Source organism: Falco naumanni, chromosome 9, assembly GCF_017639655.2.
Source record: "Falco naumanni isolate bFalNau1 chromosome 9, bFalNau1.pat, whole genome shotgun sequence".
Taxonomy (NCBI): Eukaryota; Metazoa; Chordata; class Aves; order Falconiformes; family Falconidae; genus Falco; species Falco naumanni.
Window position 1 is genome coordinate 641,797 of NC_054062.1, and position 19,231 is coordinate 661,027.

Here is a 19,231-nt window from a genome sequence, read left to right on the forward strand (position 1 = left end):
GGCGAGCGGGCGAGGTAGAGGTGGGAAGCGGAAAATGAGGGCGGGGGCGCCATCTTGGTGCAGGGCAGCGCGCAAAATGGTGAGCGTCTTAAGGGGGATGCCGCATTTCAGGAGCTGAGCGCCAGCACTTGCTGTAAGTAACTTTGGCGCCCAGAACTGATTATTTTTGTCAAAGAACTCCCCAAACACTCTTTATTAAGGTTTATGACCTAATCGTGATCAAGCCTTCTGTTATTATTTCATGTAATATAGTACCATGTGTAGCCGTGCTGTCCTGTGGCATTGAGGGGTGGCGGCCGCTGTCCCCCGGGGAGGAACTTGAGGAAAGGCAGGCCTGCCATGGGCGGCTTCAGGCCCTGATTCGGGCTGGTGTCACAGAAGGGTAGAAAATTGCATCTGCCATGCCCTGACACCGCACTGTTTCTGTTGAAGCCCCTTGGCGTGGTTCAAGACGCGCAGAACTGGTGTGCGGCACCCCAGGCTGCAGGCAAAAAGGAGGCTGCGTCTTTCCTCCTTAGGGCCCTGCCTCCTCCCAGGTGATGTTAAACCCTTTCCAAAACGGTTACAATCCACTTCACCTGCCTGGCTCTGGCTGTGCCCGTGCAGGAGGTCAGTACAGAGCCAGGCCTCACACGCCCATGCCCGCGCAGAGCTCTGGTGGGTACCTGGTTCCTGTCCTTCAAACCACTGAGCAATGACCAAGGCCACAGGCATCACTCACACTTACGGACCAGGGGCACGTGGTCCGGGTCAGTGGAGAAAATCTGGGGAATGTTTCACTGGATGCCTCAAATAAAAAATAGTGGATACAACTACTATCAACAGTAAGGCTAATTAACAATAAAAGAATGAAAATCATTTAAGCTGAAGCTTTTACCACTTTCTTCCTTAAGAACCAACCTATGTGACATTTCTAAAGTGGAATATTTTGAAAACCCCATTCCCTTTCTTTAACAACAGCTCACTGAACTAAGCCCACAGCAAAACAGAGCATGTGTTTCCTCACGGCAGGAATAGTAACACTGCTGTGTTATGACGATACATCCAACAGTAATTTTGTGGTACCTGACAAAAGCAGGCTGATTCACTAATGGTTACTGTCGTTTGGCTCACTCACTGGAAGATACTGGGCAGCATCTTTTTTTTTTTTTTTTTAATTCATAAAAGATGGTTCAAAGTCATGCATTATAATTTCATTAGTATACAAGAGACAGTTCTGAGTGGTTAAGTGCAGCCAGTTTTAAATTGTATACACCAATGATCACTGTTACAGTAAAATAAGCATATCTGTGGCTTTCTAGGAACATTGTAGGTCTTAGCATCCTCCTGTAGCCACAGGCACAGGACTGCTACCAGAGGAGCTATGATCCCACCCACCAGGATCAGGCAACAACCTGCCTGTTGTAGCACCAGTGCAATAGCTAGATTTAAAAAAAAAAAAAAAATCATTAAGAAGAAATGTTTGTGTCCAGATGCACCTACTAAATCCAAATGACCTGCAGAAAGAAAGGGTCCTAATTTTCCTTGAGTTTTACAATACAAACTCCAAGAAGGTTAGATGTGTCCTTTTCCTTGCTGGCCACATAGATATTATCCAGCAATTTCAGCTGAATTTCAAGAGGACATGAAGGTAAAGTCACATGTTACTGTTGAACCAACCAATATAAAGGCCAAATCCACATAGATATTATCCAGCAATTTCAGCTGAATTTCAAGAGGACATGAAGGTAAAGTCACATGTTACTGTTGAACCAACCAATATAAAGGCCAAATCCTGCCAGAGAAGGTGGGATCTTGTGCTCCGGTCCATCTCCTCTCGTCCCCATTCCTCTCTGCTCTGCTCCCTGCCTGGATCTCTTGTTTCCTTGCAGTGCCTTTAGCACTCAAGCACACCCTGCCCTGAGCCAGTTCAACTCACGGACTTTACAGAAAATTGTCCACTTTTCTGTCAGTTGGCTTTTTGCCAGTTTAGTTAGTCAAGTGAGCTCAGCTCAGGGGTAAACAACCACCAGCGAAGGTGCAAGGCTGGTGGAGGAGGGGGCAAAGAAAGCATAGTGAGGACGGCAGGACGGAGAGGATAAAATGGCGTTGAGCTGTTAGATGGCTCAGGGTGTACCAGATGCATTGTTACAGGAGCAAACACAAGTTTTCCTTCCATCTGTTTATTTCAGTGTTTGGGTTAAACAGTGGTTTAGAAAACAGAGTTCGCATCTGCCTGCGCAGACATTCCCTCCTGCTTAGTCATGGCAGGGGTGCTGTGAGCGCAGTGGCCAGACACCGGGTTAGGATCCAGGAACCTTTGGCACAGCGGATGTCGGCCGCTTCCTTTCCCTGTGGCTCACTTTTTCCAGCTGTGAAAGGGAGACAGTAAATACTCACTCAGGAGACCCACACAACCTGATTCATCAGTGCTTGTAAAGCCTTGTCACAAAAGGAAAAGGGAAGCCAAGAGAGGATGATTTGCGCTCTACGCCTCACTGCAGCAACTGTCACCTCTCAAACAACTGATGGAGAGTTCAGCTTCTGCATCCCTGCGCTGAAATCCCCCTCTGAGGCTGCTATCTGCCTCCCTGCCCATCCACAGCCCAGGGGTCGGACAATGCTGCAAGATCCTGCTCTAGGTTGTATCGTGACAGTAGGTCGTTACCCTCTGAGGAACCTAACGCTCATGCCTCCACCTTCTGTACCTGTGATCCATTCTCCAATAGTGTTAAGCCTGCAGGGTAAAATATTTTAGAGTCTCTGACTCTAATAAATTAAGAAATAATTTAAAATAAAAATAAAATAAGAAATAATTTTTCAAAATGACTGAACACTTCACTCAAAGGGAAATTCCCTGCCATTGTCATGCCAAAGTAATTATAGCCATACCACAAAAATTATCCCACTATAATTACGGTGGTATGATCTATGATGCTCCATCTGAACAATATGCTGGGCTATTTTCCCAGGCAGCTAAAACCCTCTGGCAGCTCTGACTCTGAGCCTCTGGAAGGGACCTGTGTCCCAAAAGCCCTCTCCTCCCTCACCCTGGTGATTTACAGAGCAGCCCAAGATCTCTTTTTCCCCCGGTACGATTTTCCCCCTCGGAGTGTTGCAGCTCGACTCCCACCTTCCTGCAGGCTCCGACTCCTCCCAGGAAGTCCCAGCTGCAGATGGAGCCTTTCAGAGGCTGGGAGAGGGCAGCATGTGTGCAAAGGCAGCCTGGGCGGTCGTGCCAGACTTTCCAGCATAAACCAGCGTAGCGCAGCTTGGTGTAAGTCGGTTTTACCCCCGCTATCCCATCTGGGAGCTGCCTTGTGCCTGCGTGTGCGCGCTTCCTGGCTGTTGCTGCTGCATTCGCTCGTGCTCCCGCTGTGCTGTGGCCTTGCACCCCGTGGTGTGAGGGGTTCAGGGGGACCCTTGTCCCCAGAAGTCTTTCGGGTGCACCTGTGAGCACCCAGGCTGGCCAGCGCTGCGGAGGTGCTTGGTGAGCAGCGGGGCGGAGGAGACGGCTGGTGCCCGCAGGCTGCAGGGCAGGAGGTGGTGAGTGACCGGTGCCCACCATGACCTTTCGGCTGTCACCTCCAAAATCCTTAGTGTGCTCCGTCCTGTGCACCCTGCCAGGGCAAGAGGTGCCCCGGCTCCTGTCCAGGGCGCGTACGTACAGCATAGCCTGAAATGCCCCGCCAGGTGAGAGGCTCCCCGAGCCCTTCCCAGGCTTTCCGGCTCTGGTGGCTGTCCCTGCTCCAAAACATTCGCCAGGGCTGTGGCGGTGAGGCAGAGCCCTCTGCCCCAGCCCTGCTCGGCTGCTCCCACTGGCAGCAGCACCCTGACCCTGGTGCTGCCTCTAGTTCTTTGCAGCAGCCTCGTGCACAGCTCTTAGACCCGCTCCTAGTTCTCTGTAATCTGTTGAAGCCCTCTTTAACTACCACACTTCCATTTTGTCACCTGCAGAGTTAGTCCCCTCATTCCAGTACTCATTTGCTTTGCATCCCAAAGCAGTGTCCCCCCACATCTCAGCACTGGCCCCAACATGCAGCTGTCCTGCACACAGGGGCAAGGTGGACATTTCTCAGTCCTGACTAATATTATGCTGTGGCTTCCCGTTTTTTCCATGAATTGTGTTGTTTTGTCCCACCTGGGCAAAGAGATGTAAAACCCCACTGGTTTCAGCTGGCAGCCACTTTGGACTTTTGTTAGAAATAACACAAGATGGAAACCGTGGGGACGTACATCCTGCATGTCAAGGTGGAAAGTGCACCTAGCAGTACTGAGAACTTACTTGTGGGCTGGTCAGCTTCAAACCTGTTTTAATTTACTTTTTGGCAGCTGGGTAAATTAATCCATGGCTGGTCAAAATAAAGGCACGTGTGTCCTCCAGACTCACCACTTTTACCTCAAGTACCTAACGAAAAATTAACTTACTTTAGCTTAAATGCTGCATGTTTAAGCAATGTTGTAGAATAGTTGAGGGAGTCTGAGGTGAAGGAACAGGCAGCAGCAGGCACAGAAATTAAGTTGTCTGGGGCCTTGAAGGAAAGGTAAACACCAAAATCACTTTGAAGATGGAAGCTGTCATCTTGTCAATCAGAGTAAAACTTGTGACTAAACAGCCCAGAGCTGCAGCAGCTGAGAGGTCAGAGAGTCTCAAAACCAGCAGTACTCTTGCTTTGATTTTTTTGGTAACCTTAAGAACATGAAAAAAGAGATGGGTTTGTGTGGCACGTCCCTAAGGCCCCTTGTTTCACTTGCCAGCCCCAAGAGGCAGGGTATTCAAACAGCCTGGCCGAGGCACAGCCCCAGCAGCCAGGAAGGGCAGAGGCAAGAGATACCTGGGATAAATGAAACTGGATGGGAAGCTGATATTGAATACAGAACTCCCAGAGGATGCCCTCTCAGTGGTGTCTGTACCGCTCCCCCCAGCGCAGAGGAAAGTGGGGAGAACCTGGAATTCAGGAGAGAGGAGGCGGAAGCCGTGGTTGCCCATGGGATCCTGAGCCTGTGCGTGTCATGGGTACAAAGTACAGCCCTGGCACTCTTTGACGTTGCAGCGACAACACGCAGAGCACCTTGTTCCCCTTTTTCCTTTCTGTGGCAGAATGATCACAGCTTTGGGTCTGGACCTGCCTCGGCCCTGGGTACACAGAGCATTTGCTTTACTCCTGCAGCCATGGAGTGGTTGTCTTACTCTTCTGCTTTGTGTCTGGGGGAAATGCAGGTCTGTGCCCGTACCAGTGAGACAGCAGGAGCCGTGGCATGCTCAGGAGAGCAGGACCGTCTCTGCGTCACTTCTTGCTGGAGAGAAAGAGCAGCGCTGGATATAGCTCATACTCCAGTGAGGTATTGAATGCCCAATGTGACTGTTTCTGGCCAGCAGCCTGGTCCCTGGCTGAGGCTGCAGCCCTCAGGGAACTCACTGCCCAGGAGCTAGCCTTGGCAGGGAAGGTGGATAGGACACACCAGGAAAAGTCACACTGGTGCAATCTCCTCTGTACCTGCTTATTTCCAGGTAGCCTATTTAAAGGAAACGTAAGTGAGAGAATATCTTCCATACAGAACAAAGCTCATGGTGGGGTTGCCCCATCTGATGGTCTCTTCTACTAAAGCTTCTTGGGTTGCAAAGTACTTGGGAAATACCAGCATCCCTTTTGCAGATACAAACATGCAAAGTGAGGAAATCACATGTGGCAGGGAGTCAGCGGTGAAAGGTTGTGGCCACTTAGTCTTCTACATTTGCAATCAACCATCCTGCCTGGCTGCCAGGCAGATTGCAACTGGAGAAACTCATCATTTGGTTTGGGGAGCAGAATAGACTGAAACAGATTTGGGGGCTGCATGGCCCCAAGACCATGTTGCTCCCCAGCCTGATGGGTAGCTGCCCACAGCAGCATCACTCAGGCTGGGGATGGCATGGGTGGGACATCAAAAGAAGAAAGTAGTTGTCATTTTCCTGCCTGAAAAGGCTGGAGCAGACAAAGCCTTTCCTCAGAACTGGGAATTTCTAGGCTTAAATCATCTTTTTCCCACTGACCCCCATGACACTTGCCGATGCTGTTCAGTTCTCTGAACTGTGGCCAGCAGCAGCCTCACTGCAAGAGAACTGTTAATATTTCACCTCCAGCTTTTACTTTCCAAGCCACAAATCCTTCTACTCCAACCAAAATCAGCTCAAGCACTGGGTCTTGCTGACCATAATATCTGCGAGCTTGTACAGAAAGAGCAAAGCAGGGGGCTGGGGGAGAGGAGTGGGGCTCCCTTAGGCACATCTGACATTCTCCCACTGTGCTTATCCGACCAGAAGGAGGACTTTGCTCTCAGTGTCTCCTGTTGTCCTTCTTCCCACCCCCCCCAGCCATGACGCACATGGAAACCAGATACCAGTCAGGCAGACGGCACCTTGGTGCCTCTGTACATCAGACTGACCTGTGCTGTGCTCCCCTCTTGCCTGTACCCTGTTGCTGCCTGTTTGTGCCATGAACTTTAGGCGCAAGACAGCATATTGTTTAGGATCCAGAGCAACTCCCTTCACCAAGTGCTCCAGCAGGACAAAGGAGTAAATACTTCTGCTATTCCATAGAGCAGTGTGGGATAAAAAAGTTTGTTATTCTAGGAAAAGGGGATATTTTGTGGCCCATAGAGAACAAGGAGGTCCTTCCAATGGAGGACAAGAGAGGCTATGGCAGGCAAAAGCCTGAGGTCTGGGGTCGTTGGCCTGGCTGTTACAGGTTGGCTGAGGTCATTTGACCTGATGATTTATTACAGCTGAAAATGAGGTTTAAGGCACTGCCAGCTCCCCAGTGAGTGTACACACGCTTCTTTTGTTTATCTGTTTTCTCAGTTCTTGTTGAGACTTGTAAATGAAACATCCTTCTCTGCCAGCTCTTGTCTGATCTTTCACAAAAAGTGCGTGAAGCTTTTTCCAGAAACCACTGCAACAGCGTTACTGCTCTAACATCGGTCAGCAACAACCCATGAAGCAATACTAAAGGGCACACCTTCTATTCAGAAAAGCACACCTGGGGAGGCCACGTCCCCATCGCACGCAGCCCCATTGCCGTTGGTAAAAGCTTCAGACTCTCTTTTTCTCTTTTGCAGGCAGAAATGTCAAGGCCAGTGCAAGCTCGGAGGCTGGAGGGAATAGATAAGAATATCTGGTGAGTTAAGAGAATATCTGGTTTACCCTGATGGTAGATGTGGTTTTAAGCAGCCTAACTCCAGACAGAAACCACTGCACCCTCACAGCACAGAGCAGCAGTCTCCCTTGGCTGCTTTGCATTTGTTCAGGCAGCGCACAAAAGGGCAAGTCTGTCCCTGGAGATTTTACCCTGGCTCAGTTCTGTACCTGCTGCTCCCACTTCGTGCTGTATCAGGTGCTCTGCACCATCCTGCAGGAAGGCAGGCAGGACTGCCTTGTAGTGTGTTGCACCCCATCCAACCATCCACCTGAATGATCCCAGCAGCACCCAAATCTGAGCCAGGTGGTTCAGCACGCTAGCTGCAGCCTGGCATCTGCTTCAAGTCACTCTAGGGCACTGCAAGCAGAGAGGCAGGCAAAGGGATGCTGCAAATGTGATTCCCAGCCTGCCAGGCACAGGTTAGCATTGGGAAAGCTGCGTGCTTGGAGAGATTTAAATGGGCTTTCCCCCAGTGCCCTGCTCTGTCTGGTTTCAAGGCACAAACTACCGATGAGTTCAGCCTACCTTTCCCTCTGCAGTGTCCTTCAACATGCCTAGTTGCTAAATTTTGCAGAACTGGCATGAGCTTGAAAACCTCTGAGTCCTCTCCTGCTCGGTCTGGTCTGATCAGAAGTGGTGTGCAGCTTCAGCTACGACCGCACACCCAGACAACATAGTGGCTGTTTCCTTCAAGAACAATTAAACAATTAAAACCACCCCTCAATGCAATAGTACCTCATCCTTGGTTTAATTGAAACAGGTCTGAAGTGACCTGTGCTCGGTCCTGTCCGCCTGTGAGCAGTGGGATGGCTTTGCAGGAGGGACACCAACCTTGGTGACTTCAAAGGGATGCTGGCAAGCAGAGCCGGCGCCAGCACGCTGCTCGGACCCTCTGTAAATGCTTCTTTCTCTAACTTTCTTCTCTCCAGGGTGGAGTTTGTAAAGCTGGCTGCCACCTACTCCACAGTGAACCTGGGACAGGGCTTCCCTGACTTCCCTCCCCCTGGCTTTCTGAAGGAGGCATTCCTGAGAGCCCTCAGCGAGGAGAACCACATGCTGCACCAGTACACCCGTGCCTTCGTGCGTGGACAGACTCCCTCACCTGCAATACCTGCTCGCTCTCTGTTAGCCTTGGCCACTTCAGGGCTTATCAGGCAGCAAGAAACAGGGCAAATCTCATGAGGCAAAACACACATCCACCCTCAGCCTGGCCCCCTGCACCCAGGCCTGTAATGCCCTGCTTTACCAGGGCATTTGGAGCAGCCAGGCTGGAAGATGCCCCGCACGCTCCCTCACAAGGCACTTGGCTGCCCAGGTCCCTTCCAGGGTCTTACCCATGTCTTAGAAGGCTTGTGCAACCCAGTTCTGACCCCTTCTCTTACCCCACAGGGCCACCCACCTCTGGTGAAGATCCTAGCCCAGTTTTTTGGGAAGCTGCTCGGACGAGAGCTGGATCCTATGACCAATGTGATGGTGACTGTGGGGGCATACCAGGCCCTTTTCTGCTGCTTCCAGGCTTTCATTGGTGAAGGCGATGAGGTAACCCAAGATTTGGGCTTGTTGCACTGGCAGCTTTCCCCCAAGGGAGCCGTTCCTGGCTGTGGGTCTGCCAGCAGCTGTAGGATGGTTTTCATTGTCCTTTTCCAAAGCAGGAGCAGTTTATCCCCATTCTCCAGTATCTGAGCTTCTAAAGGGAAAAAAATTATTTGCTGCAGCACACTGTCTCATTTCTGCATAAAGCAAAATAACCGTTTTACCCTGAGCAGTGGTGTTCTTCCCTGGCACTGCCCACAGGCAACGCAGATTCTCCATTACAGTAATTCAGGGATTAAAATTTCCCATCCCTCTCACTGCTCTCTGGGTCTGAGAGGTCTGAGCAGGGTTAGGAGGGCATGACATGTCCCTTTTCTTCCAGGTGATAATCATTGAGCCCTTCTTCGACTGCTACGAGCCAATGGTGAAAATGGCCGGTGGGACAACTGTGTTTGTGCCGCTGAGACCGGTGAGTGGGTTGGAGCAAAGCTGTCAAGGAGGGAAGAGTCATAGCAAAGCAAGCGAAGAGGTGAGTGCAGAGGTAGCAAAGCAAGCCAAGATTCTCCTTTGTTCTCTCTAGAAAGCTCCAAAAGATGGAAAATTGATGTCTAGTGCAGACTGGCAGCTGGACCCAGCTGAACTGGCTTCTAAATTCAGTGAACGGACAAAAGCCATCGTCCTGAACTCACCCAACAACCCTCTGGGCAAGGTAATGCCTCTGGCCTTGCTGTGGCTGGCCCCAAAAGCTGCTGGGGTGCTACAGCTCACCTGGGCACATTTGCAGTGTAGCAGTCACTCAACCTTCCTCGCACATAAGGGAATGGGTGTTGTGGGAGCATCACGTGCTGCCCTCGCTCTTCTGGTGTTTTTAAGCCTGATCTTCTGTGCCAGCAGTGGCTTTGCCCTGTCAGACCACTCAGCCAGCTCCTGCCCACCCTGGCTTGGGAGGTGGTGCAGGCAGGGTGCACAGCTTTCATGGAAGGGCTGGGACAGGAGGGGCTCAGAGGCGCTCCTGCCGCATCTCTGCTCTGCTCCCTGCAGGTGTTCAGCCGAGGGGAGCTGGAGCTCATTGCAGAGCTGTGTGTGAAGCATGACGTCCTGTGCTTCAGCGATGAAGTGTACGAGTGGCTGGTCTACGATGGGAAGGAACACATCCGCATCGGTATGGAGAATGGCTTGGCTGAGCCTGGATATCTTCTCTGGGTACAGCAACTTCGGGGAAGGAACTGGTGGTTTAACTGGGGTCCCCTGGAAATTACACGGGCTGCCTGCCCACGTGATGCTACTGGGCTTGTATGCCCCTTAGAGGTATTTTGCCGCACTTCAGTCTCAGCCTCCAAGCCAGGTCTTAAACCAGAGCCTTGACTTCCAGAGCCAGTTAGAGGGAACAAAAGAGCTTCACAGCATGAGATCTGGAGCAAAGAGCCCTTTGGCTTCAGTGAAACTGAATTTTTCCCCATACTTTGTAAACTCACAGTTTTCTGAGTGTCTCTAGTTTTGGAACATCCATGTCAACATGATTTCAGAGGCGTGTTCTTCCTGTTGCAATAACACCATCTTGCAGGGTGATGGTGCTTGGCACCTCTGGGAACCCCTGGGGCTGGGTGCATGCATATGGAAACAGTTAGTTATAAAGAGATGCTCTTCAGAAGTCCAGCTTCCTGCTGGAACATGCTTTGAGGCTCATCCAGGTGAAAGATGTGCTGTGCACACAAGAGGTCACCACAGGTTATAGTGGTCAAAGAGCTCCCACCGTCATTAACGCAGCCCGGAGGCAAGCATGCTGAGCTCTGCCATTGGCGTTTCTCTCTTGTTCCATTGCCAGCCACCTTGCAAGGGATGTGGGACCGCACGGTGGTCATTGGGAGTGCTGGGAAGACCTTCAGTGCGACTGGATGGAAGGTGAATTCCCCCATGTGGCACCTCGTTGTGTCCCCATACCTGTCCCTTTGCTCCAGGATGTGGGTCCCGTCACCACAGCGCAGCACTGGGAACGCTGCTGCCGCGCACTCAGCTTTGAGCCTCAGGGTCTGAAAGTACCAAATCTGCTTTATGATAGCCCTGTCTGGAGAATACAATGAAGGCAGCACAGGCAAGTAAAGGGGAGCCCGAGCAGGTACCCAGAGACTCACCACCTTCCCCCTCCTCTCCTTGCTGCAGGTGGGCTGGACCATGGGACCCAACAGGCTGCTGCAGCACCTCCGCACTGTGCACCAAAACTCAGCGTACCACTGTGCCACACTTGCCCAGGTAAGGTATCTCCCTGCAAGTAGCCCCGCAATTCCCAAACCCCCAAAGCAGGGGTGACAGAGGGTCCTCCTGCCCATGGCTGACCTGAAAGGCCAGACAGATGAGACAGGTGCCCCGGAGAGGCTTCTTCCCTTCTCCCTGCAGTTGCCCCATGTCTGAGAGGAAGGGGAGAGGCCAGCCTGCCTGGGGTATATTCCTTATTTTGCACTGACAAGCCTAAGGGGCCAGTCGGAGGGGCTGGAGGCAGAGAGCTCCCTAATCATCAGTGAATTGCGTCGGAGCAAAGACTCCAGTTCCCAAGCAAGCCTTGACCATCTTCCCACCAGGCACTGGCTCCTCTCTTGCAGGAGGCTGTGGCTCAGGGTTTCCAGAGGGAGCTCATGCTCTACGGGAAACCAGACAGCTACTTTGTCCAACTGCCCGAGGAGCTGCAGAAGAAGAGAGACTGGCTGGTCCAGAGCCTGGATGCTGTGGGGATGAAACCCATCGTCCCCGAGGGCACCTACTTCTTGGTGGCAGACATCTCCAAATTCAGTGAGTCAGCTGCAGTTTTGCGCAGGCAGGGCTGAGTGTGGCAGGCCAGCTTGGAGTGGTACCACTAGCAGGGACAGGAACCTGCAAAAACCACCACCAAAGTGCGACGGACAAGAGCGTGTTCCCCAGCGGCCGTGCGTTGGGGGCTCAGCTGGGGCACCCGGCAGCAGCCCCAACCTCTGTGCTGCTTTGCTTCTGCAGGATCCAGCGTCCCCGATGTCCCTGACTCCGATGAGCCCTATGACTCCAGATTTGCAAAGTGGATGGTCAAGAACAAGGTAAATGCGTCTGGCCCTTTCCACCGTGATCGCCGTGGTGGGTTTGTGCCCTCACCGCTGACTGTGCTCGTGGGAGCCAGCAGCACCACACCGCTGCTGGGTCTGGCAGCTCATGGCCCAGGGCTGCCTGGAGCGGTCAGCATCACCCCTTCTGGGCACGGCGGGCTGCACGCCAGCCCGGGATGGGTAACTGCAGCTCCACATGTTTCCCCTTCCCAGGGACTTGCTGCCATCCCGCTTTCTGCTTTCTACTCTGAGGCCCACAAGAACAACTACAACCATTTCATCCGGTTCTGCTTCGCAAAGGTGAGACACGCGGCAGCACAAAGGAAGGTGAGGCTGGGCGTGCTAATCAGGGCTGGTGTAACAAGCTAAATGCCAAGAAGTCAGAGCACCTTGGGTGTTAGAGCCTAAGCAGGGCACCACAGCTGGTCCAGTGCCCTCCTGCAGACACACAAGCCGAGCCGGGGGCAGGTGTGCCAGTGCCATCCTAAGCTTTCTCCCATCAGCATCCTACATCCTTGGCCAAGGCAGGAGTCTTCTGGGTGCACGTTTAACTGCCCGGCAGCTATGGTCACCCCGGCGGTGGCAGAACCTGCCTCGTATTGAACCTGGGGCAGTTGTAGTGTTCCAGAACAAGAACAGGATTTTTATATGGATGACTGCAGTGAGGGGAAGGGGGATTTGGCTGAAAGCCACTGACTGAACCTGCGGTATTTGTTTAGGAGGAAGCTACACTGAAGGCAGCAAATGACATATTGCAAAAATGGAAACAGGAAAAAAACAGTCCCTGAGCACTGGAGAGAGAACCAGGCTCTTCATGGTCCTCACCTGCCCCAGCTGTGCTTCCTCCACTTCCTTTGCTTGGCTACAAACTTTGATACATTCTTATTTTTGTGCTTTCAACCACATTTTCTGTCAGACAAAAGGGTAAGAGGTTTGCCAGGCGCAGGGTCTGCGGGACATTGTCACTGTGAAATGATTGTGCTGTTCCTTGCAAGAAAAAGTGAGTCTTTGTGTGCACTGACAGTATTCAATGTTTCTTCTAATGTTTGAAGACTTTGCTCATCAGTTCTGGGATGCGTACAGCAAGACACGAGGTAAGGATGGCTCCTGGGGTCTTTTCCACCACCAAATTCTGAAAAGGTGCTTCAGGACCTACCTTTGAGGGCATGCTGGAGGGGTTGGTGTGCCTTGTCTTGTTCCACCTCCTCACTCATGTGCCCCAGCATGCAGGACAGCATTTCCACCAGCACCTGCGTTCCCGTGGGACTGTGCAGTGTTACCACCCATCCGTAGGCTGATTCCTCTGATCCTGAAAATTATAAACCCAGTGAAATACTGTTTCCCATAATTAACAATTTTCCCATTATTTTTTTCTGTGCGTCTCTGGGAAAGGCGACCACAGAATTGGTAACTGGTTTCCTCCAGGAATGAGGCTTTAATAAATACCCCGGCTATTGCCAGACCTTCCCTGTGCACCCCCAAACTATTCCCGGTGCTTTGTCAGGGCTTGGCAGCATCGTCCAGGCTGCAAAGCAAAACCTCCGGACCTTAGATGAGCACACACTGTGGCCAGGCAGGGCGGGCACAGTGGCCTCGGGCTGCTCCTGCTGCTGGATAAGAACATAAAACATCGTCATCAATCATGCAGGAGTTATGTGCAACAGACCGTGCGATAACTGTTTGTGGCAGTTAAATTATTAAAGTGGAATTACTGCAATTACTGAAGAGTAGATGCCTCTGTAATGATTATGGGGCTGATGCAGCTCTCCCAGGGAGCCGCCAGCCCCCCTGCGGCATTTGCAGCGGGATCCCATGGCGGCGGCTGCTTGTCCCGCGGCCGGTAGCCGCCCCGCAGGGGTTTGCGTGGGGCTGCAGCTGGTGGCACCGGCCACCCATAGGGCCGGCGGGAGGTGGGGGGATGCGCCCCGCCGGGTGGGTGAGGGCGCCGCTGAAGGCCCTCGTGCACGCGCCTGGGCCAGAGGCGGGGCGAGCTGCGGTCACTGAAACTGACGAACAACACCCGCAGGGGCGGGGTGCACCTGCCCATCCTCCGACACGCACGCGGTGCGGTGCGGTGCAGACACCCGCAGGCGGGGGTCCTGCTCCCCCCGGCCACGCTGGGCTGCGCCGCGGGGCTCCCCCGGCCGCCCACCCTCCCGCAGAGCGAGGCGAGCCCGGCCTGGCTTCCCGGTACGCGCGGGCAACCGAAACGCTGCTCCGCCCGCCCACTGCCTCACGTGACGGCGGCCCCGCCCCGCCGTGGGCGGCCCCGCCGCGCTCCGGCCAATCAGCGCTGAGGGGGGTGCGCGGCGCAAGATGGCGGACGGCGGCGTGGGGCGGCCGCGGGGTCTGCAGGTGAGCTGGGGCCGGGGCCGGGGGCCGGCCCCGGGGGCGGGGGCCGGCCCCGGCCGTAACCGCCGCTGTGTCCCGCAGGCTGTGGAGAGGAAGGTGGACTGGCGGCGCTGGAAGCAGGAGAGTAAGGCCGGCGGGAAGGGCCGCCCCGAGCGCTGCGGGCCCCGGCGCCCCCGCGGCGCGCTGCTTGAGGCGAGGTGCTGTTGTCCCTCGCAGGGAAGGCGGAGAAGAAGAAGTGGCGGGAGGTGAAGCTGCTGAAGAAGCTGGAGAAGCAGCGGGAGCGGGAGCGGGAGCTGGCGGAGAAGCAGGCGGCGGAGCAGGAGCCCAGCGCAGACAGAGGTGACGCGCGATGGGCGGCCCCGGCGGGGGCGATCGCGGCCCTGGGGCGTCCCGGTGCGGCCGGGTCGGTTTCAGGTTCCGAGGGGGGGGGGGCGCCCGGCGGGGGGCGCGGCTGTTGGGCCGCGGGTCCCTCTGACGGCGGCGCTCCCCAGGGCGGCACCACACGCTGAGCGTAGCCCTGCCGGGCTCCATCCTGAACAACGCCCAGTCGCTGGAGCTGCGCACCTACCTTGCTGGGCAGATCGCCCGGGCCTGTGCCATTTTCTGCGTGGATGAGATCGTCGTGTTTGATGAGCACGGAGAAGATGTAAAGTAAGGAGGAGCCATCATGCTCAGAAAGCATTGCCTCTCTGCGTTCGGTTTTTTCAGGCTTTTATTAAGCTGAGACCAGGAAAGAACCACGTGGAGCTCAAGCAAATGTTTGAGCCTCTCTCAAACGCCAGGACTACAGGGAGCCCTGTGCTGCTGGGCAGAGGGGTCGCCTCAACTGCCCACGGGACTAGGATCCTTTATCCCAGCATAGGGATGACAAAGCAGCAGGAGGTCAAGTTCTGTGCTCTTAAATCTTGCTGTGGAGGGGGCAGGGCAGGGCTATATCCTTACAGAACATGAATTCCTGTCCTTCAGCTTTTTACTTGGACCTGCATCGGCATTAACTGGCCAAGCCATGCGGTCCTGTAGCATCCAACTGCCAGGTTATGTCAATACATAGAAATCAAAAAGCTGGAAAAGGTACTGGGCTGGCAGAGAGCATTCCAAACATGCTTTGTTAACAGTCTCCACCTCTGGAACAGCCCTTTTACAAGGGGGGGAGGGGAGGGGTGTGCTGGTGTTTTCAAACTAAGGAGCACCTGCTTGGTCTTCTGGAGGCCTGACCAGCCTCATGCCGACTTCGCAAGCTGTTTGCTTTCTCTTTCAGGAGCGTGGAGGGGGACTTTGAAGGAATTGGGAGGAGAGGCAAGGCTTGCGTGCAGCTGGCTCGGATCCTGCAGTACTTGGAGTGTCCTCAGTAAGTCTACCACAGTCAGACTACATCACGTCTGCATCAGAACTGACTGCTGTGGGCACGTCATGCTAGAGGGCACGGAGGCAGGAGGCAAATTCTGTTTGTGCCGCATAATTATGCGGGAACACGAATATCATGGTTTCACCTGTCTGGTTCAGGGGTTTAACTAAAAGAAGAGCAGTGAATGCAGGATACAACCTGCATGATACGTTAGGGGCAGATCAGGGACATGAGGCAGCTAAGCGTGCTTTTCTCTGTACTCCGCTCCTTTGAGTCAGAACAGGCCTAGAACTGAGGCTTGGATTCTGTTTTCACATTTCAACCTTCTCTGATAACAGGTACTTGAGAAAATCCTTTTTTCCAAAACATGAGGATCTGCAGTTTGCAGGTAACGATTCAGTTGTCTCTGTTGCCAACAGCACGTTGGCTGCCCCTGCCTGAGCTCTGCCTTGTTTTGCACAGATGCATAGTGTAACTTGCCCCCGCTTCAGTCAGAGTGGCGGTGAGGTGCTGTGCTGGCTACACTGGGCCAGAGAGGGAGGGGGCAGCAGAGCAGCTGTACTTAAACCTGCGTTCCCACCTATTACATCCTCTCCTTACCGGTTGTGTTCCTCTGTGCTGTTCTAGGGCTGCTCAACCCCCTGGACAGCCCCCATCACATGCGTGTGGATGAGGATTCAGAGTACCGAGAAGGGGTGGTGTTGGACCGGCCAACTAAGCCAGACAGAGGCTCTTTTGTTAACTGTGGGATGCGGAAGGTACGTCTGTTACCCACAGATCCCAAAACAACTTCCTCTGGCAGATTTGAAGCAGGCAAGATGGGTACTGCTGGCATGAGGTGGTGGGCTGGCATGAGGTTTAAATGCTGTTGCTATCTTGTCCCTCCTGGCTCGTCAATGTTTGTAGCTTCCCAAGTCCTGGTGGGCCTGCCCGTTCCAGCACATCATTGCTTTGCTACTGGAGTTGAACCTTTGAGCAGCAAAATAAGTCTCAGGCTGCCGACGAGCCACCCTGGGCCTGCTTTGAGCCACACAGGCCCTGGTCACAGAGCTCCTCATTCCAGCTCCAGGCCAGAACAGACACCCACTTCCTCAGTACTAGAACGTCTTCCATCCTCCCCGTCCATCCCCACCTTCCCCAGTACTAGAATGTCTGATGCTGATGGTGACTGTCACTGCAGGAGGTGCAGATCGACAGACAGCTGAAGCCTGGACTGCGAGTCACTGTGCGCCTGGCAGAACCCCAGAAGCCAGGTAACCCGCTGCCCTGCTCACATCTGTAACCCTCAGTCCTGCAGGGGCTGGTCCTTTCACATGATGTTTGATGTTTCAAACTGATGTTTGAAGATGCCCTGCGGCTTTGCACTGTCTTTCACTCCACACACCATTTTAGTATCACCCTTACCATACCTCCCTAGTTAACTGGAAAGAGCTCTTACTGGTCAAAGAGCTGATAAACAGCCCTGTCCTACTTGCACGCTTACTGGAATGTGCTCAAAAGGGAGGTTCTGGGTTGTACACCAAGTCGGTGCCCTGCCCCAGGAGAAACTGCCATGCGTGGCTGGTCACATCCAGCTCACTAGGAGGTCACAGGGCTGTTAATCCCTTTGCTTCCCTTTCAGAAGCCAGAGTGCGGAAAGGCACCGTGGTGTCCACACACCACCCTCGGACAGTCTCAGGCTTGTACTGGGGTTACAGCGTCCGCCTTGCCTCCTGCTTGAGTGAGTATTCACAGGGATTCTCCGCTGTCTGCCCTGGCTCTGCCTGGGCTTCCACCCCACCTTCAGGCCTACTGGCTGCACACCTGCAGCACACGTTATGTCTCTTTCTTAGAAATCTCTCATTTTAAAGGCAGCTTACACACACAGCTAGCAGCTTTGCAGCAATCAAATGCAAGGGCTAAAGCTAGGGGTATTAATCACCCCAAGTGCCACCAGTACTCTGCCCTGTACCTCCACTCGTCATTGCTCCAAACGTCCACGTTGTAGCAAAAGACAGGAGTTCGTGCTCTCCATCTCCAGCCAGTACATCTCCATTTCCATGATAACTACCTCCCACTCATTCACGTCAAAGCCGGCAGTCACATTTGAGCTCAAAAACCCTGCAAAATCCTTTTCCTGTCTTTTGGTTGATTGGACTTCCTAGGAAAACTGTAAGCTGTTAGTCAAGGAATGATTCCCGGCACCTGTTTGAGCTTTGAGGAGAAGGTGCTGCGGTGAAGTGTGCTGGAGACTCCTGCAGCAGGGAAAGTGCATAGGAAAGACGAATATTTCTTTTGTTTCCTGATGCACTAGTGGCACCAAAAAGCAATTCCTTTGGCTGCCACCTCACCTGTGGGGCGTCAGCCTGTCCAGGAACCACGCTGCGTGGGCGAGAGCACCACATAAATAACCACACATCGTGTTTGTTTTGCAGGTGCTGTCTTTTCAGAGTGCCCGTTCAAGGAAGGCTATGACCTCTCTATTGGGACCTCAGAGCGGGGCAGCTCTGTAGATCAGGCCACTCTCCCGTCCTTCAGGTTTGTGTCCCGCTGGCTTGGCCCTGTGTGGAGCCACCAGAGGCCTAGTGCAGCCACAGAGCTGCACTGCTGTCCTCCCAGGCAGGAATGCTCCTAGACAGAAGCGCCTGCAGGCCCCCTCCTGTGCTCTGCTGCTTCCTTTTATGCCAAGGCACGTTCCTCTGCATCAGAAGCTGGGGGAGTACCCCAGGACAAGGCCGATTCCTTTCCTGTCTCTCTGGAGTCGGGAGCAGGGACTGTCGCGTTGGCAAAGTGCCTTTGTTAGAGAGGCCGCTGGAATGGATATTGTCAGCAAGGGACACAACTCGCTGCTCCAGCGGCACAGAGGAGCTTGAACACAGACCCAGATACTCAAAAGAAACAAGCCTGCTTCTTGCAGATCAACTTAAAGAGAACTGTTCCTGCGAGGCCAGTTCTTCACAGGCTTGAAGGCTCAAGGCACACAAGCAGTGCTCCTCTGTACAGCTCGGGGCGGGCATAGGAGCCACGTCCCCTCAGCCTGTCCCTGTGCTCTCCCCTAGGCACGCCCTCGTCGTGTTTGGAGGGCTTGAGGGCTTGGAAGCTGGGGTTGACGTGGACCCAAACCTGGAGGTCACAGACCCAAGCGTCTTATTTGACTTCTACCTGAACACTTGTCCCAACCAAGGCAGCAGAACCATCCGGACAGAGGTAGGGCGGGTGGCTAACGGGGTGCGATGCCCGCGTGCGCAGAGCACTGCTGCGGTTCCACCTCTGGCAGCAACAGTTGTGGCCCCCATGTTGTTCCCCATGGCGATGCCTTGGCAGAGAGCAGCTGGCCTGCCTGGCAGTTCTGACTGCCCTCTGGGTCTGTTCCAGGAAGCATTGCTGATCTCTCTGTCTGCGCTGAGACCCCACATCGATGAGGCCGTGAGGACACCCAGCGCCAGCTGAGGGAAGGAAAACAACTGACCTTGCTGAGGTCTGCCATGGGGAAGCGGCTGCTCAAACGTGAGGTGCTGGGCAAATCACTTCCAAGATCCTGGTGGGGCCAAGACGCAGCGTGACTGAAGCTGGCAGCGCTGCTCGACCCAGCGCCAGGCTGCCCTTGGGAGCAGCAGGTCTGCGCCCTCCAGCCTGCACGGCCTGGCCAAGGGCTGGTTGCTGCCCCTCAGCAGCTGAGACAAGGGCTGGCACCAGCCCTGGGTCACAGCAGTTCAGGTGTCTGGGGTGGGGAATAAAGCAGTACGGAACCTCAGCTGCCTTGAAGTCCATGTTTGGGTGGGTGCTCAGCGTGCGAA

General features: G+C 53.9%; 2 protein-coding genes and 1 long non-coding RNA gene across 6 annotated transcripts; 2 read left to right on the top strand and 1 right to left on the bottom strand.

Annotated features, from left to right (window-relative positions):
* Positions 1-33: 33 nt before the first annotated feature.
* On the top strand, positions 34-13,475 carry KYAT1 (kynurenine aminotransferase 1). Of its 4 annotated transcripts, none has more exons than XM_040607068.1 (14): positions 34-133; positions 5,201-5,322; positions 7,078-7,136; positions 8,087-8,237; positions 8,547-8,696; positions 9,073-9,159; positions 9,271-9,399; positions 9,732-9,852; positions 10,516-10,592; positions 10,851-10,940; positions 11,288-11,474; positions 11,676-11,752; positions 11,972-12,058; positions 12,478-13,475. In XM_040607068.1, the coding sequence occupies exons 2-14, from the start codon at positions 5,239-5,241 to the stop codon at positions 12,544-12,546; spliced, it is 1,368 nt and encodes a 455-aa protein (XP_040463002.1). In that variant the 5' UTR covers positions 34-133; positions 5,201-5,238; the 3' UTR covers positions 12,547-13,475. The 4 variants fall into 4 exon arrangements, with proteins under 4 accessions (XP_040463002.1, XP_040463001.1, XP_040463003.1 ...); XM_040607067.1 differs by lacking the exon at positions 34-133 and adding an exon at positions 3,134-3,256; XM_040607069.1 differs by lacking the exon at positions 34-133 and adding an exon at positions 3,296-3,525.
* LOC121094006 lies at positions 2,147-5,191 on the bottom strand. Its single transcript, XR_005829705.1, has 2 exons — positions 4,265-5,191; positions 2,147-2,351 (listed from the first exon to the last, which is right to left on the bottom strand). It is a non-coding gene; the product is annotated as an uncharacterized LOC121094006 (long non-coding RNA).
* A 557-nt stretch (positions 13,476-14,032) lies between the features above and the next one.
* SPOUT1 (SPOUT domain containing methyltransferase 1) lies at positions 14,033-19,188 on the top strand. The gene is made up of 12 exons (XM_040607074.1): positions 14,033-14,113; positions 14,192-14,234; positions 14,327-14,449; positions 14,602-14,761; positions 15,369-15,458; positions 15,794-15,843; positions 16,083-16,213; positions 16,636-16,708; positions 17,077-17,175; positions 17,870-17,972; positions 18,494-18,641; positions 18,810-19,188. Exons 1-12 carry the CDS (start codon positions 14,075-14,077, stop codon positions 18,882-18,884), a joined length of 1,134 nt encoding a protein of 377 aa, XP_040463008.1. The 5' UTR covers positions 14,033-14,074; the 3' UTR covers positions 18,885-19,188.
* Positions 19,189-19,231: the final 43 nt, after the last annotated feature.